This window comes from Aricia agestis, chromosome 9 (assembly GCF_905147365.1).
Source record: "Aricia agestis chromosome 9, ilAriAges1.1, whole genome shotgun sequence".
Classification (NCBI taxonomy): Eukaryota; Metazoa; Arthropoda; class Insecta; order Lepidoptera; family Lycaenidae; genus Aricia; species Aricia agestis.
The window spans coordinates 12,519,108-12,547,074 of NC_056414.1; the positions used below are offsets into that span (position 1 = coordinate 12,519,108).

The 27,967-nt window shown below is 34.4% G+C and overlaps 1 protein-coding gene across 2 annotated transcripts; it reads left to right on the top strand.

Moving 5' to 3' along the window:
* Nucleotides 1-10,848: 10,848 nt before the first annotated feature.
* LOC121730150 lies at nt 10,849-26,134 on the top strand. Of its 2 annotated transcripts, XM_042119042.1 has the most exons (6): nt 10,849-10,885; nt 17,021-17,206; nt 21,761-21,836; nt 22,790-22,831; nt 23,827-23,856; nt 26,016-26,134. In XM_042119042.1, the coding sequence occupies exons 2-6, from the start codon at nt 17,029-17,031 to the stop codon at nt 26,026-26,028; spliced, it is 339 nt and encodes a 112-aa protein (XP_041974976.1). In that variant the 5' UTR covers nt 10,849-10,885; nt 17,021-17,028; the 3' UTR covers nt 26,029-26,134. The 2 variants fall into 2 exon arrangements, with proteins under 2 accessions (XP_041974976.1, XP_041974977.1); XM_042119043.1 differs by lacking the exon at nt 22,790-22,831.
* Nucleotides 26,135-27,967: the final 1,833 nt, after the last annotated feature.

A 27,967-nucleotide genomic window follows, 5' to 3' on the forward strand; every position in this document is an offset into this window, starting at 1 on the left:
TTTACGATTATGACAATTCAGAGATGACAGAGCGACACTGACGTTTTGCGGTGTCATTTGTCTATGACGTATTGATTTTTTTTTCTCCCAATTAATTGTACGAATGATTTTGCCAAATATAAATATTAAAAAGAAAGCAATAATAATTATTAGCATTTACCGTGTAGTTCTTTTCTTACCTTCAATTTTCAAATCGCCAAACGGGTTAACAAGATATTTTTGTAGCTAATGTATTTGGCAATGGCAATAAGATAGCGACATCTAGTGATTCATTTAAATTTATATAGTGACATCTAGCGGCTAATTTAATAACTACAACGAAAGGAACAAGATAAACGTTTGTAGAGTTTTAGCTAAGCAGTCATAGATGGCGCTAAAATTTTTGGAAATAAAAAAAAAGTACAGTCGCTTACAAACGAACACAATAGAAAAGAAAGAAACATTGTTTAGGTCTCAATGACAGTTTGCATTTTTTTTATAAAATAAGGGGCAAACGAGCAAACGGGTCGCCTGATGGAAAGCAACTATTGTCGCCCATGGACACTCGCAACATTAGAAGAGCTGCAGGTGAGTTGTTTACCTTTTAAAAGGGAATAAGCTATCCTCCTGAAGGTTTGCAACGCATACACAGGATATAACTGCTTGATGTACTATTGTGTAAGTACTTATGTTTAGGCTGAAAAACATTGTACAAGTCAAGTGCATGTTAGGCCACATACTGTATAGGGTTTCGTAGTCATACATGATACCAGAGACCAGCCATACATATATATTTAATTCCTCTATGATGATACCTACATGATGTTGGTTTTTTTCAAAACTTTTGAAAGCAAGTTTTACAAGAATATTATATAATACAGGCTATAATGAAAATAAGTGATAATACTTTAGGGTGTGTAGGTACGTGTCCCTTGTAGAGAGTTCACTGTGAAAGTAGCACCACTGAAAGACCAAATTCTTTTTCACTTTTGTATGGGGAAACTCGTGAGTTGTGCGTGACGCTCGGGCCCTTGGCCTTGCCCATACAAAACTGAAAAAAAAATCGTCTTTCAGCGCTGCTACTTTCATAGTGAACTCTCTACAAGGAACACACCCGAAAGTATTATCACTTATTTTTGTTACACACTGTATATTATAATTTATAGAGTCACTACTCACTAGTGTATGAATCAAACGCCAGTCTCGTGATAAGTGTAAAGGTCACAGCACACAATATAATATCAGCTAGCTTACGGCTCGTCGTCCCCCCGCTTACGGCTCGTCGTCCACCCGCTTCGGCTCGTCGTCTCCCCACTTACGGCTCGTCGTCCCCCCGCTTACGGCTCGTCGTCCCCCCGCTCACGGCTCGTCGTCCACCCGCTTACGGCTCGTCGTCCTCGCGCTTACATCTCTCCGTACTCAAGCTTACGTTTCTTTGTCTACCCTTGCGTCTTTCCCCTTCCCCGAGCCTATAGTGAGGCGTCGCCTAGCCGTAGCCGAGTTGACGTACAGGCGCTACTGATGCGCTTTAGTTACGTGCATACATTAGGTTGACGCCTGGTTGACGGCGAGGCGTAAGGCGTTACGGTGACGATCCCTTTCTGAGTTGATATGTGTGCTGTGACCCTAAATAATTGTAAAACTAGCGCTCTACCTAGTTAGGCTACTTAAGTAAGGTAGAGTTCCTACGTAGCGACTCTTTTTACGGTATAACGTTTTGACGTGTACTTAAGGTAGAAACACAAGCCAAATGCATGTCAGGTCCCACATACTCGTAGAATAGGTTTCCGTAGATATCCATAAACGCACATTGATTTAGACGTTATTTTTAACGAAGCTTTCTAAGTAGCGAATTTTATGAATTAAGTTTCCATGATCATTCAGTCCTTCTTGTACCTTACTATTTTTAGTTTATTACGCTACTTATTCAAATCAGAAGCGTAGCGTGCCTTCGTGGGGCCCCTATTATTTGTTTGGAAGGGTTACTTTCGCACGTTGGGGCCCCAGTGCGAAGCCCGGGGGCCTCGTATAATTGACGTGGCAGATACTTCGGCAGTGCCTTGTGCCACTGACTCAAGTGCAAGGCTTGTTGACAACAGAAATACAGTAGTTCTACCATGAGTTTAAAGCTATAGTATTTATCGATACTCGATAGCGACTAAGTAAATTTTTAGTATGGCAAATTTTACAGCGCCTCTAGCGGTTACTTGCGGAACTAAAATCGCCATACTAAATATTTACGTAGTCGGTATCGAGTATCTATAAATACTATAGCTTTAAACTCATGGTAGAGCTACAGAACCTTAGTTCTTTCTACTCTGGTTACCTGGTACGAGTTACGACCAAAATGTAGAGTTCCCACGCACCACGACGTTAGTATGGCAAATTTTACAGCGCCTCTAGCGGTTACTTGCGGAACTAAAATCGCCATAGTAAATATTTACGTAGTCGGTATCGAGTATCGATAAATACTATAGCTTTAAACTCATGGTAGAGCTACAGAACCTTAGTTCTTTCTACTCTGGTTACCTGGTACGAGTTACGACCAAAATGTAGAGTTCCCACGCATCGTCACATACGGTAGACCATTTTAAATGTAACCTTATTCATCATGAAGGTTATATAACTTCACAATGGGGCATCTCGACACGTTTCTGGAGTAAGAATAAGTGTAGAATTAAAATGACTGTCACTCGTAACACACTGCCGGTTTTGCCATCACGCGTGCGGCGTTTTTAAAACAAAACTCATCGTTATGTCACTCGGCCACGCAATTTGACGTAATTAGAAATTAAATGCGCGTGCGCTTCACGAAACACCGAACCTAAGACCAGAAAGTTATAACAATATTTGTTATACACGTACGTTACACAATGCAGTCGTTAAAGGACCAACCGAACTATATATCTTGGCCTATAATATTCTGTTTCAATTTATTTTAATCTAAAACTAAGCGAAATAGTAGGCAGTGATATAAAGAACACACGATACACATAATTTGATTGAGATTCAGCTATTAGCAACAGAATTACTACTTAGTTAATCTATATAGGGACACGATTATAACTAATACATTTTCTATTTTCTATTCAATATACAATTTTCTATTCTATTCTAATACACCTCTCTCTACATCTATGTAGAGAGAGGTGTATTAGTGGTTTTCATTTCCACGTTGTGAAGTGAAGTAGTGAGACTTACGAGATTACTTCTTGTACTCTAATCCTTTACAATTTTCGTAACAATGTGATAATAGGATTCTGAAGATCTTATTATCACATTAGTATCAAAACTGGTCGTGTAATTCATTAAAATTGATAAAAAATACTAAATATAGTGGAAGAAGTGCACGTAAATTGTGTTTCATTAGTGTTTAACATGAATTTCCACCAAGGACATTACAATCAATTACATATAAGAGACTATAACTTATCCCTACTATTGTTAAAGTTACTGAAAGAGAAAGGCAAATGTAGACCCACAGGGATCTTGAATGATGGGGGAGTGGATGAGGCACAACTGTCTCTGAAGTCTGAAGTGACCTTTACAAGATGGAAGCCTCAGTAAAGACTTTATTGGAGATGAAACATCTATACATGCACTATAATATTATATGGAATCTCAAAAATCTACATTATCATCGTCATCAGTTCATCACCAATCACCAATCACCATGAAGTGTCATTTTACAAGATGGCGTCGTTAAGACATTGATGGAACACGTTTCAAACAGCATTCACCTTCGTTCTATGATATTATATTATAAAAAACCGGCCAAGTGCGAGTTGGACTCGCCCATGAAGGGTTCCGCAGCAGCATTAAGGTTTATTTTTATGAAATTAAAAGGTTTTTGATAAATTTTTATATTTCAGTTGATTTAATGAAAGTTTATATTTATGAAAGCATTAAGGTTTATTTTTATGAAATTAAAAGGTTTTTGATTAATTTTTATATTTCAGTTGATTTAATGAAAGTTAATTTAAGGTTTACCATTTATGACGTATAAAAAATCTACTTGCTAGATCTCGTTCAAACTAATTTTCGTTGGTAGTTTTTAAGTAATGTACATCATATATTTTTTTTAGATTTATCATGCCCCTACTTTAGAAGTTAGAGGGGGGGGACACAAATTTTTCTACTTTGGAAGAGTATCTCTCACAAACTATTCATGTTAGAAAAAAAATATATTTGAAACTTCAATATGATTTTTGAAGACCTATTCATAGATACCCCACACGCATAGGTTAGATGAAAAAAAAAATTGTTGGTTTAAGGTTTACCATTTATGACGTATGAAAAAAACTACTTGCTAGATCTCGTTCAAACCAACTTTCGTTGGTAGTTTTTATAGTAATGTACATCATATTTTTTTTAGACTTATAATGCGCCTACTTTAGAAGTTAGAGGGGGGGGGGGGGGGGACACATTTTACCACTTTGGAAGAGTGTCTCTCGCAAACTGTTCAGGTTAGAAAAAAATGATATTAAAAACCTCAATATGATTTTTGAAGAGCTATCCATAGTTTTTTCATCTAACATATCCCACACGCATATGTTAGATGAAAAAACATTTTTTTTGTTTCAGCTGTATCTATGGGGACCCCTAAAATTTTTAATAATTTTTCCATTTATGTATCAAAATCTTAATGCGGTTCACAGAATACATCTACTTACCAAGTTTCAATAGTATAGCTCTTATAGTTTCGGAGAAAAGTGGCTGTGACATACGGACGGACAGACAGACAGACAGACATGACGAATCTATAAGGGTTCCGTTTTTTTGCCATTTGGCTACGGAACCCTAAAAAAGGCCTTCGTTGGTCAATGCTATTGTGGGCGCTATAGTTCAGTTTTGTAATCCAACTTTTGTCAATCCCAATTCCAATAAATACTGATTCATAATGACACTCGTATGGAGAGGCGCGCCGTTTGCTCACATGTCGAAACGAGGGTCCGCTCTGTGGACAAACACGCCGGAGGTCGCCAAATACTAGCTCTTAATGATGACAAATTAATGTTTGCTGATACTCATATTACCACGTGGAATGAGAATTGAGCTTTAGGAGAATCGTCTCATGGTCTTCTGAGGGTTTACAGGAGGTTATTTTTTCTCTAGGTTAGTGCTAGAGACATGTTAACTGATCAACAACGCTATTGAAAATATACCTCCTGTCAACAAACCTTAGAAGCTGGACATCAATCTACTAGTACTGCATGGAGTTTTTTTTCCCACTATTTTTAATGCCTTTTTAAAATATTACTAGCTGTTTGACCGAGCTTTGCTCGGTATCCGATGAAAATGACATTTTCTAGAAATGATTCCTGGCTAGATCGATATATCGCCCCCGAAACCCCCTATAAACTAAATTTCATGAAAATCGTTGGAGCCGATTCCGAGATTCCAATTATATATATATATATATATATATATATATATATATATATATATATATATATATATATATATATATATATATATACAAGAATTGCTCGTTTAAAGATATAAGATAAGCTAAGTACAATTACTTAAACTAAGTAAAAATTAGACAGTCAGATCGTAAAATGTTTATGAACAATAATGAAGATATATCTTTAGATCTTAACTTGTTATTTGGTAAATAAAAGTATGTATTGAATCCATGAAAGGTGCGGAAACTAAAAACGCAGTTAATTTCCATTAAAAAGACCGCAAGAACAGCTGAATCGACACACGAACGATTTACTGCATCGCACCAGCTCCCGTTCGCGAATAAAATTTTGGTTTAAAGTAAATATAGGTGTTAGCGCTCCACCCGCAGCCTTCACCGCTAAATAAATGTGTTTATTCTGCGGTGTCAAACCAAAATACTACCTCGTTTGGGTTCAATGAGTTAGCGTTTGTGTGAACAGGGGAAAAACGTGTAATGTTTTGTGTATGTGACGTTTTTATTTCCTAAACGCTGAAAACAAAAAAGAAGAACAGATAATTATTTGAAAGCTTAGCTGTTAGTTGTATAATAAATTTATTGAATCTTAACACTGCTTAGCTTGCTTTTACACCCAAATTATTGTATCCAAACCACTAGACATTTTCATACAAATTAAGTATGTAATTTAAAATGAATTGTAATTCACCTCATGGCTCGAACTCTGGTTTGTATCTTCCATCGACGTATGTAACTTAGCGCAGGAAGCATGCTCCTAGCAATTAGGTTCACAAGTTACGTACGTAGCAATTCGATGGCCTGCAAGCTACACTTCAAATATTATAACAAAAGTTATAAAACCTTAAAATATTATAACAAAAGTACTATTTGAAGGTGTAGCTTGTAAATGAGTGGGTTTTCTAGAATCTTATTCCGAAAATGTTCAAGTATATCCCATGGATATTGTTAGTCTCTAAAGAGGATACCCACGCATCCTCTATCTAGACTTAAAACTTATACTTGTAAGTTCTAGATTTAAAATTATAAGTACCTACATGTAACTTTTACTTTATTATGCTTGCAGAATGTAGAAGTAAAAGTAACAGACCGATGCTAACCGTCCGTATATTCAAATCAAATAATATTGCGGAAAACTGCTTACTGCACTATTAGAATAGTGCAGTTTTCAGCACTATTGCATTCGTTTGGTAGTTTAAGGTTAAATTGTAATTACGTACATGTAAAGCTGATAGCTTTTATAACGACCATACATTTCAGGAGTTCTATGACAGCTAAGATGACAGCAATAGAATCGAGAGAAAGATCTACTTCCTTCTTCCAGCTACTTACTATACAGCAAGATTTTAGGCGAACGCAGTTGCAGATAAGTATAATATCTATACATATTATAAAACAAAGTCGCTTTTTTCCCTCATGTCCCTTTGTTCCCTTTAATCTTTAAAACTATGCAACGGATTTTGATGATTCTTTCAGTGTTAGATAGCCCATTTATCGAGAAAGGCTATATTTTATCACGCTAAGACTAATTATTGGAGAATGTGGAAAAAACGGGGGAAATTATTTGAAAGGGCTTATCTCGCGAAGTACTGGAGCAATTTTTATGTTATTTAGCACAGATAAGAAGTAGACCACGTGAAGGATCATAGGCTATTGATTTTAATCATTTTTTCAGTGGCTATATATTTTATACCCGTGTGACGCCAGAGCGGGTCGCTAGTTTTGTCTATTTAAATTCAAATAAACTCTACATTATTTCTTAAAAGATTTTTAAGAAAATCGGTATAATATAGTTAATTCAGGCTTGAGAGATTTATTTCGAAACTTCCCGACAGTAATTGCGTTTTGTAATCGACAGAATATAATTAATATTATACAGGGTGTAACAAAACTAAGTGCATAATACTTTAGGGTGTGTATGTGTTCCTTGTACAGAGTTGTTGGTTGGTTGGTCTTTTGGCGTTGCTACTTTAATAGCGAACTCTCTACGAGGAATACGTATATACCCTAAGGTATTATCACTTAGTTTTGTTACACCTTGTATAACTTAATTACCAACGTGCTTTAAGAAATACGATAGAAAATTATAAGATTTTATTAACCCGTCGATAGTAGAAAAACGAGACACAATAGAATTTCTATTGTGTATGGGGCTTGATGAATTAATAGGGAAAATAAAAAGGGAAAAATTATCCTATTTCGATATTATTTCCCATCAAAAGTGTCTTCCTGTAAAATAACACCAAGATGAGAACACAATACGACTAAGGGCCTGTCCACATGTCCACGTTACGACGTCGTCAACGACGTCGTAACGTGGAACGGTGCGGTAACGTGGCTGGTACGTTGTTGTGACGTGAAAATTTACGTCGACGTAACGTGAAGATGCACGTCACGATGTAGCAACATTGTACGTCACCATGCCTTTACACACTGCTACATTCTTCACTACTTATCTAGATACGGACTGCACAATACGTATGAATCTGCTTCTGCTATTTTTTTAGAAGACGAAGTGAGAGATTTAAGAAAAAAAGTTAAAAGACGTAAAATGTTGCTACACTGTGACGTGCATTTTCACGTTACGTTGACGTACATTTCCACGTCACGTCAACGTTCCACGTTGACAATGTCGTGACGTGGAGATGTGGACAGGCCGTAGCTGCCGCACTCAGAGACGAATATTAATTACCTATACAATAAGATTTTGACAGATAATGTATAGGGCTCATGTCAAAATCTTAATTTAAGTAGTTTTGTAATTATTATTTTTTTATTTAATTAATTAATTAATTAATTTATTTATAGCAGGCTGCATAGGCCCATACAATATATACCTTAATGACTAACATACATATAAATTATATACACTTAATAACTACACTTTATCACGAGTTATCGGCGACGTGACGCGCGCTTCATTCCGGAGTTTTTCCCGGAACCTTCGGTAGACCACATCAGTCGGCCAGAATTCCGACTAATATTAATATTTAACCGATTAATATTCGACTCTGAGTGCCGCAGTTAGTGGCATAATACCTACGCTCTATTAGACATATTATATCTTTTCTAGGCTGTGTATGTGTCCCCTGTGAAAGTAGCAGCACTGAAAGAGTAACTTTTATTTTTACTTTTGTATATCACAAAAAAAAAAAATGCGCTGCTACAATGAGTTTCTAAAATACTAGAGTAGCAATGTCTTACAAAAGATTCTCAGAAATGCGTAACCACTTTTTTGTTCAAAAGACACTGTCAAGTCATAATATATTCGTTATGTCATTATGTATGTGAGATATGCCTGCAGGCATCTTCGAAGTGGCAACGCGATCATTGCGCTGCTAGTGCTACTTTTACAGTGAACTCTATAAGCTCTGTATATTAATTATTATAAAGAACGGTAGTTTGTGTTAACTGTAAACAGATAAAAATATATATTCACATTTTTTTGTGAGTGCCACAAGGAAATCGACTTTCAAGTTTAAAAATTAAAATTAATTAACGAAACCGTGTGTAAAATATTCTTCCACTGCTAGGCTTGTATACTGTATAGCAGGGGTTCCCAAACTTATTTTGTCTACCGCCCACTTTCGAGAAAAAACATTTAGTGCCCCCATTGTTTCACCTACTTTCAAATCATACATATCAGAAACAAACTGGTTTAATATATTCAAATTAAAGCCTCTACACAACGCCCCAATTTTTTTTCTGGGTCCCACACCACCACCCTTTAGGCCTTCAGCTTCCACAAGGGGGCGTTACCTTTGGGAAACGATGCTGTGTAGCCTGTTTGAAAGCACTTTATTTTATTTCAATAAGTACTTACGTTTTTTTTCGAGCATACGAGCAAATGAAAATCCTCAAGTGTATTTCTGTTTTAAATCTATTTATAACGCTATAGAGGATGAGGCCAAACAAATAGGTTTCCTAATTCCTATCTATTTCACTCACATTTTGGCTGTGACGTGTATGTATGAGCTCCATTATTTCTGCCACAATGAGCCCGAAAGCGTGGATGATCGATATCCCATTTCACACGTTGCCAGATCTATGCATACTATTCAAACTGACTTACTGCTAACTATGGATTATTATAATATTTACTATAACCGTGTTATACAGCTATTTGAGTAGGTTCCGTTGCTGTATGTATTATTTGGGTAATATGTTTGCATGAAATCAATTTGAAATAGCGTAAGTTGTAATAACATATTCTGTAAATGAAGCACATTTAACCAATCATCATCATCATCATCAGCCTATTGCCGTCCACTGCTGAAAGTAGGCCTCCCCCAATGAGCGCCAACCATCCCGATCTTGGGCAGCCCTCATCCACCTGCTGCCAGCCACTTTCTTCAAATCATCGATCCACCGTGCTGCGGGACGTCCTACACTACGTTTGCCTAAGCGTGGTCTGCACTCTAACACGACTTGTCTGCTCCTATTTAACCAATGAAGAGTTGAAATCATAAATAACTAATAAAGCTTCACCGCCTTACATGTTGAGCTGTTTCAGATATTATACAGGTCAAGAAAAAAATGTTAAAACGTTTACGCATCTTGCATGTTAATAAAAATGAGTACGACCGTGCGGCGTGCCATTGTTGGCATGTCAGAATATAGGTATCTATATATATAAAACTCAAAGGTGACTGACTGATTGACATAGTGATCTATCAACGCACAGCCCAAACCACTGGACGGATCGGGCTAAAGTTTGGCATGCAGGTAGATGTTATAACGTAGGCATCCGCTAAGAAAGGATTTTGATAAATTCCAACCCCAAGGGGTTTAAATAGGGGATGAAAGTTTGTACATAATAATACTTCTTAACGCGAGCGAAGCCGCGGGCAAAAGCTCGTAATCTATAATTATTATATTCCTTACCATTCATTATCCATACTAATATTATAAATTCGAAAGTGTGTCTGTCTGTCCGTCTGTCTGCCTGTCTGTCTGTCTGTCTGTCTGTTACCTCTTCACGCTCAAACCGCTGAACTGATTTTGCTGAAATTTGGCATAGAGATTGAGAGATGAGCCGAGGAAATCACTCCGGAAAATAAAATTATTTTTTTTTACATTTTCTCACCTTACAAACATTCCCAGGACTTCAACGCATATTTCAAGACCAAAATTAGCCAAATCGGTTCAGCCGCTCTCGAGCGAAACTTGGTACTACTAATACATATTCTGTGGCGAGACTAACAAAATTGAGAATTCATTTTTATTTATGTAGAGTTTATTAGCACATTCTTCTAGAAACTTTTAATTCATAAAGAATAGTTCAACTTTAAGCTGTCACTAGCGTGACGACGCCGCGCGCCGGTCGTGTTGGTGATGCATAATTTCCTTGAATCCCTAAGTTCGGTGCGTGCGGCTGCCCTACCTCCCGCCGCGTGCAATATAAAAGTATTCGCCGGCAATTCAAGGCATTCTGTGTTTGTGCCTTCAGTGCTGTGTATCAAGTGTCCAAGCCGACCCACCAAGGTACATTACCTTAAATATTTCGGTTTCGCGTTCGTCCTTACAGTTTTAAGTACCTTACATATTCCCTAATATTTATATTTCGGTATCAAGTTCGTCCTTAAAGTTGCAACCAAAATATCTTATTTATTACCTATTCATTATATTTAGGTTTCAAGTTTATCCTTACCGTTTTACTCAAGGATTAAATAATTTTGTAAATTCGCTTATGTTCTTTTGGTTTAAGCTTCGTCCTTACAGGATTACTGAAAATACTTTACACATAATATTAATTATATTTTGGTTTCAAGTTCCTACTTATAGTTTGACCTAATATAAGTAGTAAGAACCTACCTTAATTATGTTCGTATTTCAGTTCAGTGTTGCCTAGCTTAGTATAATACTAGCTATTTGACCGAGCTTCTCGGTATTCGATAAAACACGAATAAAATGACATTTTCTAAAATGATTCCTAGCTAGATCGATTTATTGCCTCCGAAACCCCCTATATGCTAAATTTCATGAAAATCGTTGGAGCCGATTCCGAGATTCCAATTATATATATACAAGAATTGCTCGTTTAAAGATATAAGATAAGATATTTTACGTTCCCTAATATTTATGTATCGGTTTACAAGTCCGTCCTTACAGTTTTACCCAAGAAACCTTACACATTCCCTAATCTTTATATTTCGAGGGTTTCCAAACGAGTTTTTCGGTATTTTTAGATCGCGATCAAATTAAAACACTTTGCCTAAAAGGTCAGGACGAGAGGTTAACCCTTCCTTAGTGGAAAGTCTCTTAACTCAAGAAAACGAAGGCGACTTAAATTAAATTTCTTACTCAAATTGTTATTTCGGTTTCGTTTATCCGTTTTAATTCATTGTGACTGAAGTGTTCCGAGAAATTTTCCCGTCGGGAGAAATTACTTTTAAAAAAATATTTAAATTAAGAAACCCCTTTTATCCTCTTGTTGAGAAACACTGGAATTAATATTATATGTACCATCGAGGAAGTTGATTCCTATGCAATTGACAGACCAACGTTATTTGGTCGAATATGTCAATTCAATGTTAATTGTGATCTGTCAGCTGGGTTTGACGTAACGCGACCAAACTACTTAGGTCCCCGATTTGCATAGGAATCAACTGCTCTGATAGTACATATTATACTGTTTACAGAAAAAATCCTTAAGATGCCTTTTAGACAATATCAAGAATGAAATATAATAATTAGTAATATCAAGTATAGACCTGAATGAAACGAAATCCTCAACGTCAAGGTTTTTATGATAACAATTAGTAAATAAAATATTCCATACCAAAAACGGTAATGTCAAAATTACGCACTCACAAGTTTTGAAATGAATCACAGGTTACAATTATTTTTAATACATATTTGGAAAGCACATTATCTGACAGGCGATTAATCTCGAGTCCCTATTTCGTACTAATCAAATAACGTGAATTAATGCGTTAATTCTGTCGACTCATCGTTAAACAGCGCGAAAATTCAAATTCCGTATCTTAGGGCTTAAGGCTCGACCACACTCACCTGCGGGCTGAAAATGAAATAAGTAAATAAAATAATTTTTTTTTCAGAATTCATAATGTGTGATAGATTGTACTATAGGTTACGAGATGACGCCCGCAATTCCATTGCGCCAAAATTAGTTTATCGCGCGGGAACCGTACATTTTTCCGGGATAAAAAGTAACCTATGTCCTTTCGCGGGACTCAAAGTATCTTCATGCCAAATTTCAGCAAAATTCAGCGGTTTGGGCGTGAAGAGGTAACAGACAGACAGACACACTTTCGCATTTATAATATTAAGTAAGTATGGATTAGTATGGAAGTACGGATATGGATTGGTGGAAATTCATATTAAACACTTATAAAATGTTGTTTAAAACACTTTTTCAGGCTTACATCAGCCCATAAATGAAAATAATAGATATGCATTAGTAACAGTCAATAACTTATTATACCTTAGTATTGTTAGTTTTTAAATTAGGCTTATTAGCATGACTATAATAGCTTTAATTGTTGTCATTAAATGGATTTCTAGGAAATAGACAAAAAAATATTATATTGACATAGAGTATGAGCAACTTTGTCCCTGAAATCTGTCAGTGTTTCTATTCAATTTTTAGGGTTGAGTACCCAAACGGGAAAAAACGGGACCCTATTACTAAGACTTCGTTGTCTGTCCGTCTGTCCGTCCATCAGTCTGTCTGTCTGTCTGTCGCCAGGCTGTATCTCAAGAACCGCTATAGCTAGACTGCTGAAATTTTCATAGATTGTGTATATCTGTTGCCGCTATAACAAAAAATACCAAAAACAAAATAATATTAATATTTGCCCCCATACAACAAACGTGATATTTGGCCTTTTTTGTTTGATATCAATAATAATATTTACCTTTTGATCGTGGAAAAACGGGACACAATAGCTTATCTATTGTTATCGCGCCCGGATGTCGCCGCTTGGGGCTTCATGAATTAAATAAAATATTAAATTTAAGGGGGCTCCCATTCAAAAAAAAAAATTTAAGGCCTATTTTGCTCTATAACGGTATGGAACTCTTCGTGCGGCGCGAGTCCTACTTGGCCGATTTTTTCGTATTTCTTTTGCAAAGTCGAAAAAGAGGCAAAATTATTCAGTGTCTCAATTTGTCTATTCTACCGTAGAAAGAAGCAGTCCATGCTAATCGTGCTGATCGAGTGATCATTATGGGCAATTATTACAATTAATAGTATAATTTAGATTAAATTGTCCCGATCAATTACATGCGATGATAGAATTGGATAATGATTATTATCGGGTGTACTTCAAAGTGAAAATCATCCAGTATAATAATTAATAATTATTAAGATACATTATACAATATACATATACCTATGAATTCACGTAGGAAGGTAAACCTTTGCTTCTACTTTTGTATTTCATATTGTAACAGTGTAGTTTTTATCCTTAAATAATAGGAAATTAACGCGTATACAGGGTGTAACAAAAATAAGTGATAATACTTTAGGGTGTGTACGTGTTCCTTGTAGAGAGTTCACTGTGAAAGTAGCAGCGCTGAAAGACCAAAAAATTTTTTCACTTTTGTACGGGGAAACTCGTGACGCTCGGACCCTTGCCCATACAAAAGTGAAAAAATTTTTTGGTCTTTCAGCGCTGCTACTTTCACAGTGAACTCCCTACAAGGAACACGTACACACCCTAAAGTATTATCACTTATTTTTGTTACACCCTGTATAATATAATACATTTGCGTTATAACTAGCCCATGCAGTAAGTAATCCGACCAAAATCCGACATGATGCACACACATCAGAATGTTGACAGATGCGTTGTCAAACGCCGGACATAACTTTTTGTTTACTCTCTCTCTATGCTGGTGCTGCCCTAGTCACAGATTACAGAATAATATTATGCCCTAGTATGAAAACATCGCAGCAATATGTCCCATTTATAATGAACAACATGTCCCATTTATAATGAAAAGCAATGATCAAAACCTAAAGTTTGTATGTATAGTTCTCTACTCGGCCTTTATATAGTTTTCCAGGAAACTCCCAAATGTTTGCAAAATCCGTATGCGTCGGAAAATTCGTTAAATATTATAAGCAGTACATGTTATTTCGGAATAAATCCTTGGTCATAGATTTGTGCCAACAATCGAATTCTATAGTAGTGGGCGTTGTTTGACTTTAGGACGTTGAAACAATATACTATGTTTATATGTTGTACTAAATGTAGGGAGCATAATACCAAGCTGACGAACAATTATCACCTAGTTGTTGTATTCGGTTATAATACTTGCAAATAATATTCAAAACGTCACTCAAATATTAGTATCTCAAATTATTTTAGTGTAGCTCATAAATGGGTTTCTTTCTATGTATTAACTTATTACCTGAAATAAACGTATTTTATTTTTAAACCTGTATTGTGTTTTTACGTTGAGGGGTTTCATTTCATTTCTTTGCATTTTTTTCTTGGTTGATGAACAATATTTTATAAAAATTTGTTTGAGTAACCTAAGCCCATATAGCAAGTTATAGAACCTAAACCTAAGCCCATATCATAAGTTAAAGATCAAAACTAAATACCTATCACATAGATAAAAGTCTTGTTTTTTTTGGTGATGCACAATACAGAGCTACGCCTTCGCTATAAATCTTATAGCTTTGTTTATTTAAATGCTGTTTATGTGAAATCCAAATAATATAGTCACATTCAGCATTAATTCTATAAATATATAGCCTTCAGATATAGATGAAAAGACCTTGCTTTCATAAAACATATAATATTTAATTGATTTTATTCTGCAGATATATAAATGAAATACCCTGGTACCCAGTACACGGTATTCACGTATTTCAATAGAGTGCAGCCCGCAACTCTAGATGTACGGAACCAAATAGAAATATCTCAATTTCCTATTGAATGCTTCCTTCCTACGTCCCCATCGTTTATTTTTATTTCGCATTGAGTTTTCTAATTCTTCCACCACATCGGAAGAAAAGTCCAAAAAGTTTTCGATGATTAAAAAAATTATGTAAGTTAAAAGATGAAAAATTGTAACTTAACATGTTAGAATTTAAAACTGAACAGTTTTTTGTGATTGCGTTTCCAATGCTTTCTTTATTATTCCGAAAATATACTTGAAAATGCTTTATATTTCATTTCAAAGTTACAACCAACTAAGCTGGTCTGAGGAAAAAGTAAATTTAAGTGTAACTTGCAATTTCAAACTCAAATAATTGGAAAAATTGTTCTTATGAAGGCTGACTTATTACATGAGTTCTAGGAAAAGTAAGATTGAACGCAGTGCTTTCTCATTTTTCTAGAAACTTGGGGCGTTTCAATCCTAAAATAAATCTCTTTATTATGGTAGCAAAACTTATATTATTTATTCTTAATTATTGCTATCGAGATACTTTTATCTCGATTTATTTATTTAGAGTTATTCACTTTTGATTTCCTCCAAAATAAGTCAATAAGTATTCCAATGGCTTTCACCTAAATACTATGTACTTTAATTTTTTTAAATCATTCCATATTTAAAGGTGCCATTTATTATGAATATAAAAATAAAAATATTTGAATTACGACTCATACATTATTACATTTACTTACCTACGTTCTAGAAGCACGCAATTATAATAAATCTTTTTTTTTGGCAATGCACCATATTTGGCGTGTTAAGTAACAGGTTTTTATCCTCTACAGAGATGTCGAAACGTCCATAAGGGCAGTGGCAAGGCTGCGCATGCGCAGAGCAAACATACTCTGTTTGGTGACCATTTCGAGCAAATGTCTGAGGTTACTTGTCAACCTTGTGTCGTTACACATAACACGTGGAGCCAAATTATGCGAAATTACAGCTTTCTTATTTAACTCGAGGTCATATTTTTTGAATGCCTATCATATTCAGCACAAATTAAGAAGTACTTGTCTCTTGACTAACCATCGGTTCGTCGGCTTATAATTATTTAATTACCAACTAAATGCTTATAAAAAGATTTTATTTATCAGAAGTGCTAGATATAATATCTGAGTACAACAAAACACTAGCAAACAAAACAGTAATAAATATTTGTTTTGACAACCCTAATTCGATGTGTTTTCGCTACATTCGAAGTTCGAAAATTTTCGAATTCCGAAAATGACTTGCACAAATAGATTCGATCAGTCAGTAACAAATATCTCGTGCGATAAGATACAGCGGCGTTTTCCATTAAATTTTCAGTTGTGATTAAGTTAGAAAATAGCGGTGTTTGTGGGAGGAATTTATTTTCAGCTCGACATAGATTTAAATTACATTTCCTAGTTGATTTTAAAATCGCTTCGGTCCGCTAACGAGGTAGATCCAGCCTATGTTGGCCGAGTTTGTCAAATTTCAAATGAAACTGTAACTGCAATTTATTAAACTTTGAATCTTTTGCACAAACGTTTGTTTATGAGTTCTTTTTACGATAATATTACCACGTTTTAGTAAACTTATAGTTGGCTCTACACACATTATTCTAGTCAATGCGATTTTGTTTCGTTAGTTTTTTTTTAAAGGACATTACACCCCTGACGTCACTGTGACCCTTGAGGATCTGCTGTGACTAAACTCTCGTCATCACTCGCCATCATATTCCAGGAATCAAGATGCAGACCTCCACTCTGGTACTCCTGGCGTGTCTCGTAGCTGCTGCTGTGATGATGGTGGCGGCGGAGGAGCAGCCTCTTCAGCAGCAGTACGAGGCAGTGTACGACGCGCCGGAGCAGGAGCGAGGCGACAGGACCAAGAGAGGCTTGCTGCTGCTGAAGAAAAAATTGTTACTTGGTTAGTATCGTTAAGTTACTTTTACTTAGTAGGGTTATAGTTTTTAAAAATAAATTAAGTGTCAAAAAAAGATTGGTAAAATCGGGCCAGCAGTTTATGCGTTATGACGTAAAATACATACATAGTACATAGTGCTGAAGTTGGCTAAAAAGACATAATATTCAGAGATTGAATTACAGTGTTCATATTCGTAATGAATGCGTTAAAAGGAATGATTGGAATTTTTTCCCATAACGTGCCCTTAAAATCATGAATAATTATTCTCTGTTCAACCCCTTTTACATCTCTTTCTAGCATCACTTAGCAATCAAAAACCTATACGTAGATTACAAAACGTAGAGTATTTACTGTCATAAATGTTACTAGCTATTTGACCGAGCTTTGCTCGGTATTCGATAAAACACGAATAAAACGACATTTTCTAAGAATGATTCCTAGCTAGATCGATTTATCGCCCCTGAAACCCCCTATATACAAAATTTCATGAAAATCGTTGGAGCCGATTCCGAGATTCCAATTATATATATATATTTATTTATTTTATATTATCACCTTTACAATCAATTTAACTACAATTTAGCTCATTACATTATATATATACAAAAATTGCTCGTTTAAAGTTATAAGATTAGCGGTAACTAGCATGCAAAGTTACCATAAAACTTTTTTTACATTACTATTCCCAAAACAGGAAAACACCACTTTCCTTGCAAGTCATACAGCGTTTCACGACATTACATCAATGTTACATGAATGTAACTTGCTCATGAACTGGAAACTGTTACGGTTTCAGTTACCGGTTTTCAGATAATAATAGTCTTATTAGTGGATACGAGTTTCTAGTTTAGTAAGTATTAGTGGATTAAACTAGTTATTCATAGTTATCTAACACGATATATATATATATATATATATATATATATATATATATATATATATATATATATATATATATACTATACTACGTTTAAGCTAATTCTTCTCTCTGCCTTAGTCTGATACGCTGCGAAAGCTATGTGACAGACAGCTACAACTACATGAGTTAGAAATAGGCACAAATAAATATCTTTATTATAAATAAGTATTGAAAAAAATATTTCATTGTGTAAGAAGGTTACGTTTCAATCAATACCTAATAAGGCATTTGCATAATAGTTAGTTGATAATGCTTGTGATAACTTACAATGGAAACATCATGAGATTCGCCTTGTGCCCGATGTCAGTGCTGAGTTGCTGACTAACCTTAACACGATACTTATGAAACGAACACTTAGTGAAGTAAACATGTAATGAAAGGACAGATGCTTTTAAAGAATTATTGATCAATCATTTAACAATACCCAAAAATTATTTCTATAAAATAGTAATAATTAGTAGTGCCCGTAGTGCCCCCGCCAAGACGAGCCTAGCGAAGCGCAAGGGCACTACCTAACTTTTCTGGAAAAGTTTGGTCGTATTTTTGAATTATGACAGATATTTCAAATTTTTAAGATATGATGACATGAGTATAATAATTAAATGCACAAAGTATGAATATCGTAGCTATTATACTTTCGATTTTATAGGTATCCAAAAACTCACAATTTTATCACTGACTCACCGATCATCAAAATTGTTAGGGTACTTCCTAAAGTCTGAGAAAGCTGAAATTTGGTATGTAGGTAACATAATATTAGTATAGAAACAACAAAAAAAATATCAAACTCAACCTAACCTATCCCACTCCTTGACATAGAGGATGTATGAGATACCACTGTTTCTTGTGCTAGATACAAAATTAAAAATAGTATAAAATACTTATTGGGACAAATAAATAATCGGCTAAGTCCGAGTCGGACTCGCGCACGAAGGGTTCCGTACCATTATAGAGCGAAATCAGGCCAAAATTGTGTTTTTATGTATGGGTGCCCTTATTTTTTATTCTTGTTATTGCGGCAACAAATAAACATAACTTGTGAAATTTTCAACTCTCTAGCTCTTACCGTTCTTGAATTACAGCCTGGAGACAGATAGACAGACAGACGGACAGACAACGATGTCTTAGTAGTAGGGTCCCGTTTTTATCCAAAGGATAAAAACGGGACCCTACTACTAAGACAACTAAAAATGCGTGTTAGCCTTGAGAGACCACAGACTGACAGAAAACCAGCGTGAAGCAGCGCTTGCGCTGTGTTTCGTCTAGTGAGTGAGTTTAGCGGAGGCCCAACTGCACCCTATACGCTTCTGCTATTCTCTTCCCTTAGCCTATTAGGCTTAGGCCGAAAACGCACTTGCAACTCTTCTGATGTTACAGTGTCTATGGGGGACGGCAGTTGCTTTCCGTCAGGTGACCCGTCTGCTCGTTTGCCACCTAATCTCATAAAAAAGGGAAAGAGAACAGGGGAATAGGGATACCCCTTTTGCCTATTTCTCTTTCTTTATTCCCTCAATTAAGCCTCTTCTCTCTAAAAGAGAGAAGAGGCTTAATTGAGGAAAGAGAGAGTTGCCAATTCGGCGACAGTAGTTACTTTCCACCAGGTGACCTGTTTGCTCGTCTGTCCCCTAATTTTATATAACCGATCCATTCTTAAAAGCTGGCAAAGCACTTGCATCTTTTCTAATATTACAAGTGCACATGCTCGTTTGCCCCTTAATTTTATAAAAACGTGTGAGACTTTTATTCAGGGACTACTACGGACCGGGATAGAACAATTTTTTTTATTACTATCAAGCAAATTTTTTGTGAGTAGCTTTATTTGGATAAGAGGAACAACAATTTTAAATGTACTACCACTTTTTTTTACAATTTTATGTGAAAAAAGTGGTAGCTAACAGAGATAGAAAGGATTTGATTTGATGATCCCATCATATGTATAGTTCTATTTGTAGGAACTTAAATTATATAACGGTAAAAGTTTAGAATCATACCCAACGATTTAGGGGGGCAGGGGAGGAGGAGGGGAGGAGGGGGAGGGCGGGTAAACCCCCTAAAATCAAAACGTCAAAGAAATGGGTAAAACTTTTATGGCGACCTGTACCAAAAAATAACAACTGGCTTCAATTATGATTTGACGGAGCCACGCTACGTGGGGCTCCTACTTCTGGGTGGTTTACAAAAAAATAACCACGATCTAATCTAACCCAAAAAAGTCGTATTGGTCCGCAGCCCAACTCACGGGCCTCACCTGACTGCAACGATTCGTCGCCCCGCTACCATTCGAATTCGCACGCATTTAACAATATGTAGTTTTCATTAAAACACGTATCAAATTATCAGTAACCAATTATCATTAATAAAGCAGCTCACAAAAGTTTGCTCAAAATGAGCTTTTTAGTAGCTCGTAATAAATAACCTCACTTAGAAAAATTTAATCTATATATTTTAATATTGAAGTTGCCCGCTATGTATTTCCAGTCGCTCACTTAGTAATACAGTCGCTCGGATAGAATTTTAATATCTGAAATAGATTAATCGCAATCCACATTTTGTAAGCTCGTTCTGGATTTTATTATAAATCAATATTAGTCGTTAGTTTAGTTTATTTTTCGCTTAATCAAATTAATACCGCTCATGTTATTAAAACAGTATGTTCATCATCAGTCGCAAAGTAATTTTTTATTCGCTCGTTTTATTGTTTCCCTTAAAGAATAATATGAATAATCAAGGCGAGCGAAGCAAGCCCCAGTATATCCCACAACCTGTACATTTTGTGGTACACTTTACGGAAAAAACTATCACGCCTATTGATTCGTGCTTTAACATAGTAACTTTTATTTATGTGTAGATGTGTGTACATAGTACAACAATGTCCCTTTCCAATAAACATAGAACAGTCGGTTTACAAGTTTTCTAGAGCAGCGCCTCTTGATACTTAGTGATAGTGGTTTTTTACTACTTTATTCTAAAGTTAATTTGGTTTAAATTTCTACAAAATAAATGTTTTCCGAATTTTCGACAGACACTCCTGATTTTATTTATATTAAACTAATTAGTGTCAAGTTTACTTGCTTAAGTTGGTAATGGGTAAATATATTTTGTGTTGTATAAACACATACTTACATAAGTGGTTGTTATAATATATTATAACTTGAAGATGAAAGGTCAAAAAATGCAGAATCCAAATGCAACAAAAGCCACATAGTATATTATGTACAACAATAACATGCACAATATGTAATATTTACTTCTTAGTTCTTACCAATAAAAAAAAGATCCACACTGTTGTACCTATACTGCGTTTTATCCTTTTCTGATACGTTACAAAAGTTACCTGCAGGCAGGGAAATCCGCCATTTTGTCGATAAAATCTGTCAGTATGTCGATTCTTTCCCATGTCTACTGTTGTTATGCTAGCCCTGTTGATAGACAAGGTCAAAACTATATACTACATATAACTAAGTATGACGTCTGCAAACTCAGTATGATTTTTTACAAGAAGGAAGATCATTAATTTCTAAATATTTTTAACTGACTTTCCAAAAATAAGTTTCTATGTCCGGTTGTAGATAATAATATATCTGTATTTGTGAGTTAAGTCTAAGTTACGTATTAAGACAATAATTTATTAATTTCAGGTGCCTTAGGATTAAAAGCAGCCAAAGTGGGAGCGGTCGGCGCGGGCGTCGCCGCGGTCGCCCTGAAGAAGAAGAGGTAACTTAACACTTACAGTCCTTCACTGATACAAGGATCCTTTGGCGCGACGCCAGATTTTGATCCCTAGAGTCTTATTTAGATTTTTTCACTGCCACAAGGACGTGGCCTTTAGAACTGTAGAGTGTGATATAATATCTTGAAATTTTACACATAAGGAATAGTTAACAAACATCGTTTTGCCAAAAAATAGATGTTGGCCTATTCTTAGATCGAGTATCCTGTATTAAAATTCTGTGAGCATCCAGCAAGGAGTTAGCCAAGCAACACCTCGGCACGAGAATTTTATGTTATAAGATAATTCTATTTCATTTTATCTTCTATAGTCCAGGGTTTCTCAAAGTGGGGTACGCGAATCCCTAGGGGTTCGCCATTCGACGGCAGGGGGTTCGCGACAAGATTTACGTAACAGGAGTCATTGTTAGATAATAATTATTTCCGTTAATGAAACTCTTCAAGCTGATTTAAAAAGGATGTCTTTGATAGATTTTTGGGCAGCTAGACAGGCAGAGTATTTCGAACTCTCACGCAAAGCGGTGAATTCCCCTTCCTAAAGAGGAGTGGGGGGATTTCAATATAAGTAAGGGATTCGCTCTCACCTGGATATTTAACAGGGGTTCGTGGAGCCGAAAGTTTGAGAAACCCTGTTCTATACCTATTAACTTCTCAATACACTTATTATATCAATTTTATTAATGTGTAAATTGTAGTTATATACTTTAGTGCCAATTAATATACCTACTTCAAATAATTTAATAACTCGTATTATATTTTGCTGTCATTTTTGCGTTAGCTTTTTACAATATTCATAATACTATTTCGTTAACGTCATTATAATGCCTAAAAGCTTTTAACTAACCCGCATTTATTATATTATTTTATATAGAGCCAGTATAATTTTATTACAGCTAAGTATATTATATTTATGCTTTAACCAATTTATAATATTACAGTCAACAAAGACATGGGTCAACCCGGTACATTGATATCCATAGGTAAGCTACTAACTACTAGCTACAACTACGACTAGTGCTACTAGAATACTAGTAGTAGTCGTTGCGATTAAATTGCTTGTAATCCTGAGACTAGAGATTAGTACTATCAGAGAAGTTGATTCCTAGGCAGATGGCGGACCTAAGTAATTAGGTCGCGTTAAGTCAAACCCATCAGACCGATTACAGCTAACATTGAATTGATATAAGCCAACCACATGACGTAGATCCATCAACTGCCTAGGAATCGATTTCCTCGACGGCACATCAGTAGGCTTAGCATATTCACTATAGAAACGGTTTCTTTCTACGGAAGATTAGACAAAGCGGCAGTTAGACAATGGAAATCCGCCATTTTGTCGATAAAATCTGTCAGTATGTCGATTCTTTCCCATTTCTACTGTTGTTATGCTAAGCCTGTTGAATGTGCGTTTTTATCACTTCTTACTGTTAGGAAGTAAACTATATTAATTTATATGAAATCGAAACAGCGAAATATTGTGACTAATTCGACGCCATATAAATTAACGTTAAAAGTCCTTACGATGAAAAGTGCCAAAAACTCACACTCAGAGAAACAAATCCCCTTGCTGATAAAAATATTTACCGTAAAATCACATTATTTAAAATATCTTTTTAAAACGATTGCAGTTAAAATAACGAAAGGCATTTTATTCAGCGCCTAAATATAAACTCAATTTTATGTTGTCAATGTTGCTCTCAGGTTTAACTATATACACAGCATACCCATATTTATAATTACATTCAATATTTTATTTATATTTTATTATGCTTTTTATTTCCATCATAATAATATATAGTTTACTATAAATATTTTACATTTATTGTCAATAGCATTAAAATAAGTTCTTACTAAATTATCATCATTAATTTTTCATATATTTTTTTTTACTTTATTTTTATTTATTTATATACACGTATACTTATATGTATATATATAATGTATTGCTTATACTAATTTTTTATTAACCTTACAGCCGTCCTTCAAAGTACGTTGAAGTACACAGGTAAGCTTTATACTGACAAATTTATGCATATTTTTATCATAATATCTAAGGTGCTACCTATTATTTTATTAATTAACAGTCATTCAGTACCCCCTTTATGTTTTAAACTTCGTTTTAATTTTTTTAATTTGCATTTAAAAAAAAATATTGTAACTCTAGTCTCTACTCTCTACCAAACAAATGTGCTATTGTATTTCATTATTCTAAAGTGGACAAGTGATATACTTAATTTATTATTAGCATTATAAATTATAATTTATAGCCGTTGATCTTGCACTTTGCTATTGTTTAAATTAAAATAAAACGAAACGAAGTTTACGTAAAAGTAACTATCAAGTAAGGTAAAAACACTAATGGCAGACGCTTTAAGGAAACATAAAACATTTGAATGTTATAAAATATATATTTATGAAAATAGAGGATTGATAACTTCTTCCATGCCTTCAGTAACTCTTACAAAATAAAAATATTACTATAATTATTCTCTGACAAATCAATAAAAAATATATATTATTGGTCTTTTTGCAAAGTTCATCATAAGTACTAATAGGTGACATCACAATAAACGAACATCACTATATAATAATAGTAGTCTCCAATATGAACTAATAGTTGACATAGAACATTACATTACATTTTTCCTAATATTAGGTTTTTATTTGCCGTTTTTTTTAAGATTTCATTTACTTCATCATAGTAACTACATGCATATGAAATATTATCCACGTTGTCTCCAGATTCTATCCATTCTTCTTCCATGCTGAAACTATCTTTCCTCTTATTTTTATTTTTTCCTAGTAAATTTATTTTCAGACTTTAGTCTCCATGCTTCTCTTGCCTCTTCTTTTTTCTTCTTTATTTTCTCAGCTTTCCTTTTTCTTCTTTTTACTGCTAAAAAACTAAAGCAATCGATTTTTAGATCAGTACAAGGTCTTATATGTCCATTTTTAGATACAGTAGTTCTAATTTGTTAGTTTGTTAATAGAATTATATTTTCAGAGAATAGTGGTGATATTTGCAGTAGAATAAACTACAAAATAACTTTAGCATGTATTGCAAAACTAAAAGATGAGATCCATGTCATCTATTAGGTTTTTTACATTTTCAAAGAACTAATAGTAGACATTCTTTATATTGTTAGGGAAAATGGAAAAAAATCATAAATAAACATTAATCAGTGTATACAACATGACCATTAATCCAATGAAATCAATACTAATTAAAAAAAAATGAAAATAAATGTATTCAAAACTTACGTGCAAAATTTCGCCTTCCTTAACCTATTTGTTAAGAAATTGCCGAGCGCGTGTTGACGTGGTCTTATTATTTACGAAAACTGACCCCATTTTAAAATTTTGTTCCCGAAGGCGTCCCAAATATATTTTTTCACATGAACAGATAGCTTGAGAAGCTTATAAAATTAATAGTGTTGAGAAATAATTAGAATAATTCTTATTTTTATGGTATTTTTGTCGTAAGTGTCATCTATTAGTTCCGAGTCTACTATTAGTGCCTTTACCTTAATTTATTGTATCACAGATTCGAAATTCAAATTCTATTTAAGAGAGTTAAAAAAGTACTGTCAAAATTAAAAAAATGACATATTCAAATAGGTATCAAAAAAAATTTTAATCATCACAAAATAACAGGTTCTGGTCTGCTTTCGGCAGCAAATATTATGTTCGAATATGTTGACAAACCACATACATACACATTGTGTTGTGATGAATAAAATAGAGATTATGAAACTAGAAGATCGTAAAATTTACGACATAGGAATGTAAATTATGGACTTAATATGAGGATGACGATACTGTTGAGGATGGGTACATCATTTAAATAAATAGGTACCATGAAGTTCCGGCTACAAAACCTTTTTCTTCTTTTGTAACATTATTATTTTTAGAATTTAATTTTTTTTAATGACAATACAGGAACGGTACACGGTCTTTTTTATACATACTCGATCTACTAACGTTACTGTCACTCCCAGAGAGATTTTAAATAATTTTAATTTAATAACAATTCGCCTTAACGTTTTCTGTCACAATAATTAAAATGATTAAATGTTTTTCGACCATCCGTTCACACAAACTTTTCTTTTACTGCAATAAACCGAGTTTAAAGAAGTTTTATTTATGTTATTCTTTTTTTTTCAGCTGGTCCGGTTAACCAAAGAGCCTCACGTTAGAAGTACTATAGTGGTTAATTAGTTTTATGTTACAATGTTAGTGCTTGTACAGTTTTAGACAATAAATGTTAATGTTGTTTTAAATTACTTGGATTATTATTGTTTTCAAACTGCCATATTATAAAACCCGATGGAAGATAGTAAAAATCAAATGAATATCTTGAATTGGACGTAGAACCCGTCAATTTTGGTGTGTTGCTACGATAGTTATAGGAAAGAACTAGCAAATATATCACATAGAAGATGTATTAGGAACGGAACGAAGGTATAATAATTATTAGTGATCGTTTTATAAAGTTTACATAATATACAGAATGGTGGCACTTCCCATGACTATTTGCATTTGCGTATTTGACCAATACCAAATACACGTATCCGTACCTTTGTCGGTTTTTGACGCACATCAAAAGAGTCAAATAGGCAAGTAAACAAAATCAAGTAAAAGTTTGGTACTTGACGTCCATGTGTGGAAGGCCGTATTTGCCTTTATTTGCTTGTTTGTGTAAACGTCAATAATTTTGCCAAATGCAACAAATAGCCAATAACATACCAATAGCCATGTGAAGCGCCACCATAAGGTAAAACTGATGATGAAAATTGATGAAAGAAAATTCTCGATCGGTCTGGTTTTTATTATCTTTTAACTGTACATAATATATAATTTGTATTTTCGTATATTTTATCTTTAACAGTATAGTAACGAGTTTGTTATAATATTTATAACAATAAGTAAAGTATTGTTGGGTTGTAAATAAAGAATTTCTTAAAGTTCATTGATTTTGATTTCAGTGTTTATCTTGATCGCAAAGATTTTTATACAGTTTTTAGCTTTAGTAAGTTTTAAATAAGCGTGAGCACATATAGTATCTAAATCCTTGAATAGATAATAGTACAAGTAGTGTTACCAAATGAGACCTAAAGAGACCCTCTGCCATCTAGGTTGCTACTTTGATTTCAGCTGTACACAAACACACACATACACAATATTATAATTGAAAGAAGTGACCTTTACAAAAACCGATTAATTTTAGCTGTTAGGTTCCACTAATATAATGAAAAGATTCTGCTTATTTATCGTCAAAAAAGGTCAATAACATTTTTATTGAATCTTAAACGATCATCAAAAAACAAATCGCTCATTTTTTATATCACAGAAGAGGATATTATTAAATTCAATTAATAATAATTAAAGACTTATGTGGAAGAACCAGATAACTAACATATTATAATATAAGGACAATCAGTCATTTTTTATTTATAATTTAAACAAACCGTGGAACTTACCTACTTCATCATCTGGCTAAAATATATCTGGCTTTACATAAAATCCAGATTTTTTGTATTTAAATCATTTTCCCGGCACTTATGCAAAAATGGATTTTTTATGTGCTACCTAGTTCTTCCACTCATATCTTCTTTTTAGTATCACGAAAGACAGGCTGTGAAATGAGTTACAAAATATATTGTAATAACTTATAGACTCTAGTAGTTTCTACTTATTTATGAGACTGGGGCAAAGACCAAGATTTAAAGCGCGTGTTGGATGGTAGACACCTATTTATCGCTTTATATCAGTTGAGAAGTTTAAGAGCAGCGGGGCTAAAATGAATTGTCAAAACTGTCAAAATGACAAATGTCAAATCAGTACAAAAATACAGAAATGAATTGCAAGCGGAGTTGCATTTTGCGATTTTAGAAAAATGAATCATATTATGATTCATATCATGATTCTTCAAAGCGACCATTTTAGCCCCGCAGTTGCAACAGGGAATATTAAGCAGAGGTCGGAGCAGAGGACGCTACTAGTACTAATAGAGAAGTTGATTCCTAGGCAGATGGGGGACCTACGTAGTTTGGTCGCATTACGTCAAACCCAGCCGACAGATAACAATTAACATTGAATTGACATGATCCGACCAA

What these genes read in the sequence shown, in the direction of transcription:
- LOC121730150 (XM_042119042.1), top strand. Translation starts at nt 17,029, where the DNA reads ATGCAGACCTCCACTCTGGTACTCCTGGCGTGTCTCGTAGCTGCTGCT. An exon ending in GAAGAAAAAATTGTTACTTG is followed by an intron (nt 17,207 to 21,760) that starts GTTAGTATCGTT and finishes TATTAATTTCAG; the next exon opens with GTGCCTTAGGATTAAAAGCA. An exon ending in CGGTACATTGATATCCATAG is followed by an intron (nt 22,832 to 23,826) that starts GTAAGCTACTAA and finishes TTAACCTTACAG; the next exon opens with CCGTCCTTCAAAGTACGTTG.